The sequence below is a fragment of the Hoplias malabaricus genome, chromosome 3 (genome assembly GCF_029633855.1).
Source record: "Hoplias malabaricus isolate fHopMal1 chromosome 3, fHopMal1.hap1, whole genome shotgun sequence".
Lineage (NCBI taxonomy): Eukaryota > Metazoa > Chordata > Actinopteri > Characiformes > Erythrinidae > Hoplias > Hoplias malabaricus.
This window is the reverse complement of record NC_089802.1, coordinates 3,623,804-3,638,889: the sequence shown is the minus strand read 5'-3', so window position 1 is coordinate 3,638,889 and position 15,086 is coordinate 3,623,804. Positions and strand designations below refer to the sequence as shown.

Here is a 15,086-nt window from a genome sequence, read left to right as displayed (position 1 = left end):
ACTGGACCCCTGCTCTTATACAGTGACAGGAAACAACACGGAAAACACTGGATCTACACACGTTTAAATTTTTGGACGCTTGATACACACACAAATCAGCCATAACATTAAAGCCACTTCCTTGTTTCTACATTCACTGTCCACTCCGGTCACTGTAGACCATCAGTGGCTCTGGATATAGTCAGGACCCCACAGCGCAGTGGTGTTGGTGGATCATTCTCAGCGTTGCAGTGACACTGACGTGGTGGCTGTAATGTTATGGCTGATTGGTGTAGTCCGTATAGTAGTGATTTTTCAGTATGTGCATACACAACAGGGACTTAGAACTGAACGGGACATTATGAAAGAGATTAAATGTCATGAACAAACGAACTGTGCCGACTCTAAACCTGAACCCCCACTGCTCTGCAGAACTCCAGCTAATCTCGCTCTACAGGATCAGCCACGTCAATACCACCATCCTTATCCAGCGCATACATTTGTAACACTCAGCTCTGAAGTTTCCAAGGCTACATCACTGAAGTCTGCATCAAAAGGTCCTTTTCTCAGACCCTTAATCAGAGAAGTCAAACAGCTACAAGCCAAATACCACAGGGCTCTGCGGAGATTGACTGGCACCACCCGGACTGGGCCGCACAGGGATAAAATCAGGATCTCACTACTGTAACCCCTGCTAGCTCATGTGAAACGTAGGCATGTACATTCTGACCTGTGTGTTTGAGTGTCCATGAAGTATGAAAGGCCATTTCCCACCACGGGAGGTCATAAGGGTGAGAGATTTTCCCATAATCATAGACACAGGCAACAGAGACGGGAGTTACGGCTCTTGAAGGGAAGCAGATCATACGTCTATTCATGGGCTGCAGCTGACATCACAGTACAGAATAGCCGCCATATTGGGGACCTACTCATTACTCAAATAAAGACTCTGATATTTAAATTGTTTTATTGTTTCTGTCGACACATTTATTCTCATTTAGACGTTAAAATGAAGGAGATATAAGTATTGATCCCTGACCCATTTATTCACATCACGTTTGTAAACAGAGCTCTGTTCGTCTGTGTCACTCAGTTAGAGGAGCTCCAGCTGCGTCCCAAAGCAGCGCCATACTCCCTACATAGTGCACATCACAGATAATAAACTAATTATACAAACAGTAATTAAATCCAAATTTGACAACCTGAACCTTATGAATCAATAAAAATATGTTCAACATACAGCGCACCACAGAGTGCAGAAACCTCTTTTTTATGACCCACACTGTGCCCTACGGAGGGTGTAGGGAGACGTTTGGGATTTGGCCTCGGCTTCACGGCGGCCATGGAAATGTTTCTGACTGATCACTCCCACTTTCAGACGAGAACAGAAGAGCAGAGAGACGCTAACCTTTTTACATTAGATCCTATGAAGAAAATGCTAATGTGGCTAACAGAGGATAACAGTCTTTTTCTCCTTTATTATACAACACAGTGTGATCCTTTACCACCAACACAGAGAGGATGTGGGTTTTCTGTGCTTCTGAGTGCTGTGAGACTCTCTCCAGTGCAGGGAGAGGAGCTGTGTACGACATAAATGTATCCGTCTTTCCCATTCGTTTACATTAGTGCTGCACTCTGAAATCAGACAATTGGTCCCCAGTATGGTGCCCACGCCAAGAACATTACGTCACTGCAACCCATGAATATGCCGTGTACTAAACTTCAGTGTGCCAAATAAAAGCCACAGTCTGATGACAGAAGTGTGCTTAAACAGAGTGTGAACGCAGACCACTGCGGGAGTGAGGACGGGGCAATCGTGCTCAGGCATGGTACGAGGCAACTAGGCCTTACACTCTCCATACCTTTAGCAAACAACAGTGTACCTGACACACAACTCCTTCTTTGCTTGTGTATATACTTCCTTGGTATAACGCTGCCCCCGAGTCCAGTTAAATTATGCCTGACATGACGATGTCATAAAGATGTTTATGTACATCTTTGAAGAAGTGTAAACACACAAAAGGTTCTGTCTTTTTCTGCATTGTTTCCTGCTGTCTTTCCAAATCAGCATCAAAATAAACAGACAGTGGTCTCTGACTGTTTCACAACACTGTGCTGGTTCTGATGTGTGACCCTTGTGCCACCTCGCAGTATATTAATCTGTGTTTACGTCAGGGCAGTAAAACATGTGCTGGACATTGTGTGTCAGGAGGCTCTTTTAGTTTATGTTTGATATTCCTGAGCGAGGCCTCGCTCGGTGGTGTGTTTGTGTTTGGCGGAGTAGCTTCTCTCCAACAAACGACCGCCTGTCAAAACTGTCAACCCAAAAAATGACCCGTCAAAGACCTGTTTAACCCCGATAAAGCCTCGCGGGCACTTAGCAGCGCGCCTTAATGGACTCAGACTAATGCAAACATCACGGAGAGGAGCTGTGAGTCGGGAAAACTTCTCTGCACTTTTCAGAGAGACACACAGTCACAGCAGGGCTCTGATTCAGGACCGAGATCACTGGCTTTACACTGAACTTACAAATATTATCATAACTGCGGCTAGTATGGACATTAAGTGCTATTTCTGTGAATACATTCTCTACTCTCTTTATTGGTCCCTGGTTGGTTTTCTATTACAAAGGTTCCTCCCCGAAATGTACCTGGTGTCGTCTCTAACCCCGTCTCTGAGGGGAACAGTGGACATTGGAAACCTCAACAACGGCGGCGGTAACGTTAAGCGGTGTGTACTCATGGTGTATCGGCGTGTTGTTGTTGTTTGGGACTGAACACAGCTCCGTCATCAGTTCAGACAGATCAGTAGAGTTTGTTCCTTCCTTGTTGCAGCGTCCAGCTCTCGCTGGATTCTTTCGTCGGCCACCGATCCGAGGAGCGTTTGAACCTCTTCAAAAGACCACGGTGTAATTTTACAAGCTGCCGTCGTGAGTCGGATAAAAACAAACGTGATCTCTGCTGCAGCTGGAGATTTTACAGATGGAGAGTTGGTGCTGGTCGTCTGCGTTGCGTGGCGTAGAGTGACGACTCTCTCTGGACGATCAGCGCTCTGCAAGGTTTACACGCCACGGTTTAGTCCCTACTCGACTCGCTCTGCACCACGAGAGAACAGCCACTAAACAAGAACCCGCTTCCAGAACCAGGACCTGATTCACCTGGTGGAGGAGGGGAACAGATGAGTCGAGTCGAGTGGGAACCCCGCAGGGCAAAAGCACCAAAACACTGCTACAACACTGCACTACTACTACTAAACGTATTAGTGTTACTGCTGCTACTTTTCATACCATTAGTGACACTACTACCACTATTCCTACAACTTCTAGAACTACTATTACTGCTGCTGGCACCACTCATACTAGTTCCCCTTTAATATCTCTGTAGTGTCTCCTGGATGACACTGAGGTTATATGAAGAGACAGTGGAGACTTTAGCTTGTTTCTCCTGCTGCTCAAATATTTCTCCTGAGAGCAAGAGTCCAGGAATGCCTTCTGGATCTGACCTCATCATCATCATCTTAATCTGGACAAAAGCCTCTCCTTTCCGTTTCCTTTCTGCCCTCCTGAGACGTAGATGAGCCACATTTGAGCAGTGAGTCGTTCCAGCAGGAGGGGTCATGGGTCAGCAGGCAGGGTGGTTTGTATTCCTGCATGTGGTGGTTAGGTAACTGCAGCTATTGCTGGAATTAAACCAAAGAGAAGCTGAAGATCTTCACACTGGGCAAACAGCCTCTCGCAGCGCTGACATTATAAATCTTGCATTTCTGGGGCTATATTTAGCGCTGGTGTTTGGAGCAGAGTGGACAGTAAACCTCAGTGCGGTGCTCAAGTGGACAACGTGACCATATTGTGTCACTAATCTGATACTTTTTGTTACTGTGGTCAAGGACATGATGGACATTGTCCATTTCTGTAGAACAATGACTAACTTCTGATATTCTGACGAGCGAAAACATACTTCTACACACACCGTCCACTCTCTCTACTCCACTGTCCACTCCGGTCACTCTGTAGATCCACATTAACACACTGTAGTCCATCTGTAGCTCTGCATACTTTATTACCCTCTTTCCCTCCCTGTTCCTCAGCGCTCAGGACCCCCACAGAGCAGGTGTAATGTGGTGGTGGATCATTCTCAGCGCTGCAGTGACTGGCCATAAGCCATGAGAGTTCTCGTGGACGGCCTGCTACAGAACCCTCCCCCAGTAAGGAGTAGACCGTCTCCTGGTGTGAATACGCAGATGGGCGTGGAGTCCCAATCGTCTGCGCAGGCAGAGCACTGAATGTTTCAGGAAGCAGATGGGTTTCTGAGTCACGAGGAGTGTCTCCCAACAGAGGTTCATTAATAAACACATCAGGTTTGTGATCCAGAGCCAGTCATCGCCCTCAGCACCTGATCTCACTAATGTTCTAGTGGCTGAGTGCCATCAAATTCTTACAACAATGTTCCAACATCATTAACCATATACAGTCCCCAGGCCAAACACACTGCTGGGTGGTGGAGTGGTTACAGGTGTGTGTGTGTGTGTGTGTGACTGTGTGAGTGACTAGGTGAGTGTGTGCGTGTGACTGTGTGAATGTGTGAAACTATCCACAGGTGTGTGTGTGTGTGTGTGTGTGTGTGCGCGACTGGGTGAGTGTGTGAAACTATCTCGTGTGTGTGTGTGTGTGCGACTGGGTGAGTGTGTGAGTGACTGGGTGAGTGTGTGTGTGTGTGTGCACGACTGGGTGAGTGTGTGAAACTGTCCACAGGTGTGTGTGTGTGTGTGTGTGTGTGTGTGTGTGTGTGTGTGTGTGTGTGTGCGCGCGACTGGGTGAGTGTGTGAAACTGTCCACAGGTGTGTGTGTGTGTGTGTGTGTGTGTGTGACTGTGTGAAACTATCCACAGGTGTGTGTGTGTGCGCGACTGGGTGAGTGTGTGAAACTATCCCGTGTGTGTGTGTGTGTGTGTGCGACTGGGTGAGTGTGTGAGTGACTGGGTGAGTGTGTGAAACTGTCCACAGGTGTGTGTGTGTGTGTGTGTGTGCGTGACAGGGTTAGTGTGTGAGTGACTGGGTGAGTGTGTGAAACTGTCCACAGGTGTGTGTGTGTGTGTGTGTGTGTGTGTGTGCGCGCGCGACTGGGTGAGTGTGTGAAACTGTCCACAGGTGTGTGTGTGTGTGTGTGTGTGTGTGTGTGTGTGTGTGTGTGCGCGCGACTGGGTGAGTGTGTGAAACTGTCCACAGGTGTGTGTGTGTGTGTGTGTGTGTGTGTGTGTGTGCGCGCGACTGGGTGAGTGTGTGAAACTATCCTGTGTGTGTGTGTGTGTGTGTGTGTCCAGGTGTGTGTGTGTGTGTGTGTGTGTGTCCAGGTGTAAATAATAAATAAACTTTTCATTGTAAAAATCATTCTTTTGCACCAGAGCCACAGGAACAGTCTGAGCGCGTCTCACCCGCGTGTGATAATGAGCGTTACTGACATCAAGATCCGTTCATACGTTCATCAGAGTCTGTGTCACATTTCAGTCACTTCATCATCATCATCATCATCATCTCAACACCGTGACAGAGTCTGTGAAGAGACTGACACTTTCTGACACTCTTTATGAGGAGCTAAATGTGGACTGTGTCTAAGAGGTCTAAGAGACGGAGGGTGATATTAAACAGGGGAGAGAGAGAGAGAGAGAGAGAGAGAGAGAGAGAGAGAGTGACAGACAGAGAGAGAGAGAGAGAGAGAGAGACAGAGAGAGAGAGAGAGAGAGAGAGAGAGTGACAGAGAGAGTGAGAGAGAGAGAGAGAGTGACAGAGAGAGTGAGAGAGAGAGAGAGAGAGAGAGAGAGAGAGAGATGTTTAAAGGATCTTAAAGTCTGGAATGTGTGGTGAAATCTCAGTAAATTGTGACAAAAGTTTGTTGAGGACACAGACCTTCCACATTTACACTCTCAGAATTAAAGGTACATTACTGTCATTGAAGCTCCAAACAGTGTAGTGTATCTTTAAAGGTACAGCAGTGGTGTTAGAGTCCAGTTGTGTTCCCTAAAGGTTCATTACATTCTCTTCTCCAGAAGGTGAGGGGGATCTCTGTAATCTTTCATTATACAACTGTGGAGAATAAAATACTACTGCTGTCAATCAATAAAAAAACTTAAGTAAACATTTACACTATTTGTTGAGATTAATCAGAATTAATCTCACTGTCCCTTTATAAAACTCTTATATAACCGTTACGTTTAAATATTGGATTTTATATGTAAATAGAATCATAGAATCAGTGCAAGATTGAAACAATGGAAAAACTATTTTTAGTGTCTATTCATTTAAAAATGTAATCACAACAATGAGTTAAAATGCCAGTTCTCTGTTTGTGTTTCTGGGAGGAAGATAAATGTGCAGTGGGAAATGTAAATATACAATTTTGGTGATTTTTTTTTATTACATTTTTTTGAGTAAAAGTTTAAGGGAGAGAAACTTAAAAACACGGAGCAGTGCGTGGCTCAAACCTAGAGGAATAAAACAAGTACAATGATACGTGGGCTGCCGCCCACACCGCACTCCTCACAGACAGTCACCCGGAGGAAACCCACGCAGACACAGGGAGAACACACCACACTCCTCACAGACAGTCACCCGGAGGAAACCCACGCAGACACAGGGAGAACACACCACACTCCTCACAGACAGTCACCCGGAGGAAACCCACGCAGACACAGGGAGAACACACCACACTCCTCACAGACAGTCACCCAGAGGAAACCCACGCAGACACAGGGAGAACACACCTCACTCCTCACAGACAGTCACCCGGAGGAAACCCACGCAGACACAGGGAGAACACACCACACTCCTCACAGACAGTCACCCGGAGGAAACCCACGCAGACACAGGGAGAACACACCACACTCCTCACAGACAGTCACCCGGAGGAAACCCACGCAGACACAGGGAGAACACACCACACTCTTCACAGACAGTCACCTGGAGGAAACCCACGCAGACACAGGGACAACACACCACACTCCTCACAGACAGTCACCTGGAGCAGGACTCGAACCAACAACCTCCAGGCCCCTGGAGCTGTGACAGAGACACTGCCCTATGATATTTCAGCGTAAGTAAAATACAATGTTCTGAACTCAACAGCAACTACGCTGTCTGAACTTGAATCAGTAATACGTCACTGGAATCAGTAAAACATGAATTTTGCGAGAATGTTTTCCTCAAATTTGGCTCAAATGCTAAAATATCATAAAGAAATAATATGTTAAATTCCTGTGTGTCTAACGCACGTTAACGTGTTAATTTTGTTGTTGTGTCTGTTTTGCTGCATTTAACATACTGTGTGTTGTTTTATATCAACTCTTTCTCATTTGTAGCCCAGAGACTATATTTTAAATAAAGCCGCCTCAGTGTGGGAGACCCGCCCTGTGGAGCATAAACTGGTTAAGCTGCATTTCATAGAAAAACAAATCGCTTTCATAATCATGGTTCCTCGTCCTTGCCTGAATGTAACTTGTTACTACGCATCTCTGCTTAAAGACCCAGACCATGAAGATGCTCTCTAAACACTGAGCCCAGGGAACATCTGGAAGACGTCCTAATGAGACACCTGATAAAACCTGAGAAGCACAAAGAGCCGTGTTTACACTGAGCTCCAGCAGCTGCTGCTGATGACCCCATTAACAGAAACACATCCAGCGTCCAACACCGCTGTCCAACACTTCATACAGAACCCAGAGGAGAAGAAAACACAACCTCAGTGCCTGGCACGGCTCTCGAGAACTCAAGAGAAAGAGTGTGAGACGAACTAGAGCAGCGCTCAACTCCGGGGCTGAGAGAAGGACGAAGTGTTCTGAGTTTCACAGTAGTACTGACAAGAACTGAGTTCCTCAGGAAGAGATTTTTGACGTTTTAAAGGAGCAATAGTATAATTCCTCTGGCAGCGTTCCCCTACATTACAGCACTCACTGGACTGAGATGCAGCCAAAGTGAGTCCGAGAACATTTTAAAATAAATTAAGGATATATTTTAGTGCTGTCACTAATGCACTAACCTATGCTTGAACTTAAAACTCTGTGGCCATACCTCCTCCACCTCTGTGATTACACAAGGGGTCCCACAAGGTTCAGTCCAAGGACCTCTTCTTTTCTTTATATATATGCTTCCTCTTGGCCATTGCTTCATTTTAACATAAACTTTCATTGTTATGTGGATGATACCCAGATCTAACTGAGCACCAGTTCTTTCACTGATCCACCCACTGCTCAAATAAAAAACTGCTTAGTAGAGATCAACAGCTGGGTGAAGCAAAACTTCCTCATGCGTTAAGACTGAGCTCCTCCTGATTGGAACTAAGTCAGTTCTGAACCAAACTCCTCCTTTCTCTCTCAACCGCAGTGATGTAGAGATTTCACCTTCTACTTCTGTCTGAAATCTGAGTGTCCTCCTCGATTCTACTCTCATTCACAGCCCACGTAAACTCTGGTAAAAACTCTGGCTAAGATACGACGATCCCCTACTCAGTCTGCCGCTGAACTCCTCATTTACGCCATTTATTCCCAGGAGCCTCCACTACTGTAAGTCCTTGCTGACCAGCCTTTGCTCTTCTTCTGTCCATAAGCTCCAAATGGTTCAGAACTCTGCTGCTTGGCTTCTCACTCACACTCACAGACATGACCATGTTACACCTGTTCCGCAGGATCTTCACTGGCTCTCTGTTAAAGACAGCAATAACTTGCTTTAAATGTAGCTTGCTAATCACTTGCTTTGATTTGTTCATTGTGTATTTGAATATCCATTATTAACAGCTTCAGTCTTAAAGGGAATGTCAACAATTTTGGGAAAACGCAGTTCTAAGCGCTGGGTCTTTTAAGGTGGAGCAGTGCGTGTGAGTAAGAAGCGACTGTATCTTTTAAGGTGGAGCGGTGTGTTTGAGTAAGAAGCGACTGTATCTTTTAAGGTGGAGCGGTATGTGTGTGAGTAAGAAGCGACTGTATCTTTTAAGGTGGAGCGGTGTGTGTGAGTAAGAAGCGACTGTATCTTTTAAGGTGGAGCGGTGTGTGTGAGTAAGAAGCGACTATCTTTTAAGGTGGAGCGGTGTGTGTGAGTAAGAAGCGACTGTATCTTTTAAGGTGGAGCGGTGTGTGTGTGAGTAAGAAGTGACTGTATCTTTTAAGGTGGAGCGATGTGTGCGAGTAAGTCCTTGTGTCTAATGCTTTTTGGTTCGGGTTCTCCGTCATGGCTCTGATTCTCTGCTCCTCCCCCTTCGTTCTTCTCGGAGGTGTTTGTGGGTAATGAGTCTGTCACTGTGTTTATACTCAGCGCGTTCCTGCTGTCTTTATCTGGCTTTGCCTCTGTATCCGAGCTGGAACAATTGCGTTCTCTGTTTTCCTTCATAAGATCACCTTGTTTTTGTGTCTTCGCCTCCCGCCTCATAACATTGCCTTAGGTGTTCATTTAAAAAAAATGCTACAGGAACTCCTCAAGCTTCTGGGGGTAATTTAACCTTGCAATACCCACTCCTTAAGCTACCAAGGCTCAATTAAACCACTTTCCCCCTCTTCTATGGCAATTAAACCTTGCAGTACCCCTTCTTCAAGCTATATTATATAAGGAAAAATCAGGCTCTGCCCACTCCTCGAGCTAAATTGGGGCATATAAACCTGGCAATACCATCTCCTCAAACCGTGAAGTATTTAAACCATGCTTTGCCCGATCCTTGAGCTACCGTGGGGCAATTAAACCTTGCAATACTCTATACTCAAGCTACCATGGCCCAATAAAACTGCCCTCTCTCAGAGCTATAGCAGGGGAATTAAACCTTGCAGTACCTCTTCTTCAACCTACGTCAGGTAAAAAAAAATCAAGCTCTGACACTCCCCAAGCTCCAGCAGGGCAATGAAACCTTCCAATGCCCACTCCTCAAGCGAAATTGGGGCAAATAAACCTGGCAATACCCTCTGCACAAACCATGGGGCAATTAAACCATGTTGTGCCTGCTCCTCAAGCGCTGCCATGGGGTGACTATACCTTGCAACACCCACTCCTCAAACTACTGTCCGCTCCTCGAGCTACCATGGGGCAATTAAACCCCACAAGCTTCTGCATGGTGATTAAACCCCACTACGATATCTACCCCAGAGCGATTAAGCACCATTCCACTTGGTTTTTAAGTGACAATTAGTGCCATTTCATGATCTACAAAATGCAGCGCACTGGGAAAACAGCCGGAGAGATTCTGTCATCAAAGACGAATCATGAGCCAATCGTCTCCCAGAATGGTCTGAGTGGCGCCGATGTTTTTATTTCTCCCCGCTCCCACACCTGAGGAACAATGGAGGTGATTCAAATGAGGAGGCAAACATCATCAAGCGCGACAGTAATGAGCTGAATCAGGTGTGTGCATCAATAACTGGAGCCCCTCCAACCGTTAATGAATCAGACTGGAGCCCACCAGAGTACAGCACTGACGCCAGCGCATTAAACCTTTATAGGAATGACAGCATTAATAAAGCTACATAAACCCTTCATAACTACTGGCACAACCTGTTCATACACAGAGCAGACTGTGCTCACTGTCCACTTTATTACCCCCCTTCCCCCCTGTTCCATCATTCTCAGCGCTGCAGTGACACTGACGTGGTGGTGGTGTGTTAGTGTGTGTTGTGCTGGTGTAGAGTGGATCAGACACAGCAGTGCTGCTGGAGTTTTTAAACCCCTCAGTGTCTGAACTGAGAACAGTCCACCGACCAAAAACATCCAGCCGACAGCGTCCTGTGTCACTGATGAAGGACTAGAGGACGAGCGACACACACTGTGCAGCGACAGATGAGCTACTGTCTCTGACTCTACATCTACAAGGTGGACCAACGAGGGAGGAGTGTCTCACAGAGTGGACAGAGAGTGGACACAGGGTTGGGTGTGTTACGTCTTCTTTAATTAAGTCTCCACACTCTCAGACAACACAGTGTGGCTCTAAGTCACAGTGACATCAGGCTCTCATGATGAGGTGTGTGTGATAAATAGACAGCTTTATATTTAAGTTTGACCTGAACAGACAGAAGCAGTCGAGCTCCGCTGAGAGATGAGTGTCCGGACTCCACCTGACTCCTGAGTTATTGAAGCAGAGGGTTTCTCTCACAGGAATCCAAGGTTGTCCCATTGGGCTCACACAGACAATCTGTATACTGTATACTCTCTCTCTGTCTCTCTCTCTCTCTCTCTCTGTCTCTCTCTCTCTCTCCCTCCCTGTTCCTCTCTGTCTCTCTACCAGCATACTGACAAAAGTTTACACACAGATTTTCATTCATTCACTCATTCATTTATTTATTCATTCTGTGTGCACTTCATTCAGATCAGGCTTTGCCTTGGGTCTGGAGCCCATCTGGCACCAATTTCTGCTCCATACAGCGGGTCCCCCACATGTGAAATTAATGTTTTAATAAAACCTCTCTAGAGCAGTTTGCAGTTTTCATTGAGTTAAACAAATGGGTCTTTCCCAAAGAATCATGTTTGTAGACAGACCTCTCTCTTTCCATATCCTCTGCTTTCCTGTGGACCCTTGTTTTTTTATAAACTGCTGCATGTAAATGCTCAGAAAACATCAGTCTTCAAAGAGAAACGAGGAGAAACCCAGGGTGAGACGGTGAGTGTTACTGCTACCGCTGCAGAACACACACTGACTGCATTTTAACACAACAGCATCAGTCATTTCTCTGGCATCCGTCTCACTGACATTACATTAGGGCTGCAGCCCTGGAAACCACTGACCATGAGAGAGAGAGAGAGAGAGAGAGAGAGAGAGAGAGAGAGAGAGAGAGAGCGCAAGACTGAAGGAAGGGGTAACAAAAAGAGACAAAGGGGAACGGACAGAAGAGATTTTTAGAGAGAGATAGACAACAATAAGAGGCAGATGGAGGGAAAGAATAAGACAGAGAGAGAGAGAGAGAAAGAGAGAGAGAGAGAGAGAGAGAGAGCTGAATGTCAATCCCAGTGTTGTTGTAGCGAGGTTGTCTTAAAAGCCAAAAGGACACTTAGACAGCTGCCACACAAAAATCATCCATCTGTCTCCTGCAGAGAGGAGTCCAAAACACACCGCACCTCTCCATCACAACAATCAACGCACCGCATCATCACAGCAACACAACGCACCTCACCATCACAACAACCAACGCACCTCACCATCACAACAACCAACGCACCTCACCATCACAGCAACACAACGCACCTCACCATCACAGCAACACAACGCACCTCACCATCACAACAACCAACGCACCTCACCATCACAACAACACACCGCACCTCACCATCACAACAACACACCGCACCTCACCATCACAGCAACACAACGCACCTCACCATCACAGCAACACAACGCACCTCACCATCACAGCAACACAACGCACCTCACCATCACAACAACCAACGCACCTCACCATCACAACAACACACCGCACCTCACCATCACAGCAACACAACGCACCTCACCATCACAGCAACACAACGCACCTCACCATCACAACAACCAACGCACCTCACCATCACAAAAACACAACGCACCTCACCATCACAACAACACACCGCACCTCACCATCACAGCAACACAACGCACCTCACCATCACAACAACCAACGCACCTCACCATCACAGCAACACAACGCACCTCACCATCACAGCAACACAACGCACCTCACCATCACAACAACCAACGCACCTCACCATCACAACAACACAACGCACCTCACCATCACAACAACACACCGCACCTCACCATCACAGCAACACAACGCACCTCACCATCACAACAACCAACGCACCTCACCATCACAACAACACAACGCACCTCACCATCACAACAACACACCGCACCTCACCATCACAACAACACACCGCACCTCACCATCACAGCAACACAACGCACCTCACCATCACAACAACCAACGCACCTCACCATCACAACAACACACCGCACCTCACCATCACAGCAACACAACGAACCTCACCATCACAGCAACACAACGCACCTCACCATCACAACAACACAACGCACCCCACCATCACAACAACCAACGCACCTCACCATCACAACAACACAACGCACCTCACCATCACAACAACACAACGCACCTCACCATCACAACGCACCTCACCATCACAGCAACACAACGCACCTCACCATCACAGCAACACAACGCACCTCACCATCACAGCAACACAACGCACCTCACCATCACAACAACCAACGCACCTCACCATCACAACACAACGCACCTCACCATCACAACAACCAACGCACCTCACCATCACAACAACACAACGCACCTCACCATCACAACGCACCTCATCATCACAACAACACAACGCACCTCACCATCACAACAACACAACGCACCTCACCATCACAACAACACAACGCACCCCACCATCACAACAACACACCGCACCCCACCATCACAACAACACAACGCACCTCACCATCACAACAACACACCGCACCTCACCATCACAACAACACAACGCACCTCACCATCACAACAACACACCGCACCTCACCATCACAGCAACACAACGCACCTCACCATCACAACAACCAACGCACCTCACCATCACAACAACACAACGCACCTCACCATCACAACAACACACCACACCTCACCATCACAACAACACACCGCACCTCACCATCACAACAACACACCGCACCTCACCATCACAACAACACACCGCACCTCACCATCACACCAACACAACGCACCTCACCATCACACCAACACAACGCACCTCACCATCACAGCAACACAACGCACCTCACCATCACAACAACCAACGCACCTCACCATCACAACAACCAACGCACCTCACCATCACAACAACACAACGCACCTCACCATCACAACAACACACCGCACCTCACCATCACAGCAACACAACGCACCTCACCATCACAACAACACAACGCACCTCACCATCACAACAACACACCGCACCTCACCATCACAACAACACAACGCACCTCACCATCACAACAACCAACGCACCTCACCATCACAACAACACACCGCACCTCACCATCACAACAACACACCGCACCTCACCATCACAACAACACAACGCACCTCACCATCACAACAACACAACGCACCCCACCATCACAACAACACAACGCACCTCACCATCACAACGCACCTCACCATCACAACAACACAACGCACCTCACCATCACAACAACACAACGCACCTCACCATCACAACAACACAATGCACCCCACCATCACAACAACACAACGCACCTCACCATCACAACAACACACCGCACCTCACCATCACAACAACACAACGCACCTCACCATCACAACAACACACCGCACCTCACCATCACAGCAACACAACGCACCTCACCATCACAACAACCAACGCACTTCACCATCACAACAACACACCGCACCTCACCATCACAACAACACACCGCACCTCACCATCACAACAACACAACGCACCTCACCATCACAACAACACAACGCACCTCACCATCACAACAACACAACGCACCCCACCATCACAACAACACAACGCACCTCACCATCACAACAACACAACGCACCTCACCATCACAACAACCAACGCACCTCACCATCACAACAACACAACGCACCTCACCATCACAACGCACCTCACCATCACAACAACACAACGCACCTCACCATCACAACAACACAACGCACCTCACCATCACAACAACACAACGCACCCCACCATCACAACAACACAACGCACCTCACCATCACAACAACACAACGCACCTGTGAAGACCTCAGTCAGTTTTCTCTGCGCTGAATCAGAGTCAGAAACACAGGAAAAAACGAGTCATTCTGATTCTGCTCCGCTTCTGACGTCAAGTGCAGAGACTTTAGAATGGCCCCGCCCCCTCATCTGAGTCTGTCCAATCACAGCGCTGGACCCGTGTTTATGTGAGAGCACAAAGACAAGGTTAAACTCAGCAAAACAGACCCAACGAGCGCGGAGAAATAAGAGCACTGAGTAAAAACGGAGAAGAAAGAGAACAGAGTGAAAACAGCTAAAAACCAGAGCTTCTGCTCCTCGCTCCTCACTGCTGTGCGCTCGGGGTCGGGGTG

The 15,086-nt window shown here is 47.4% G+C and overlaps 2 protein-coding genes across 5 annotated transcripts in view; one reads left to right on the top strand and one right to left on the bottom strand.

Annotated features, from left to right (window-relative positions):
* The window catches only part of chrm3b (cholinergic receptor, muscarinic 3b), a 95,697-nt gene that overhangs the window by 76,046 nt on the left and 4,565 nt on the right, over positions 1 to 15,086 (bottom strand). The window lies entirely within an intron of this gene.
* On the top strand, positions 4,141 to 14,787 carry LOC136690873 (mucin-3A-like). Its single transcript, XM_066662927.1, has 2 exons — positions 4,141 to 4,182; positions 12,028 to 14,787. The coding sequence occupies exons 1-2, from the start codon at positions 4,141 to 4,143 to the stop codon at positions 14,785 to 14,787; spliced, it is 2,802 nt and encodes a 933-aa protein (XP_066519024.1).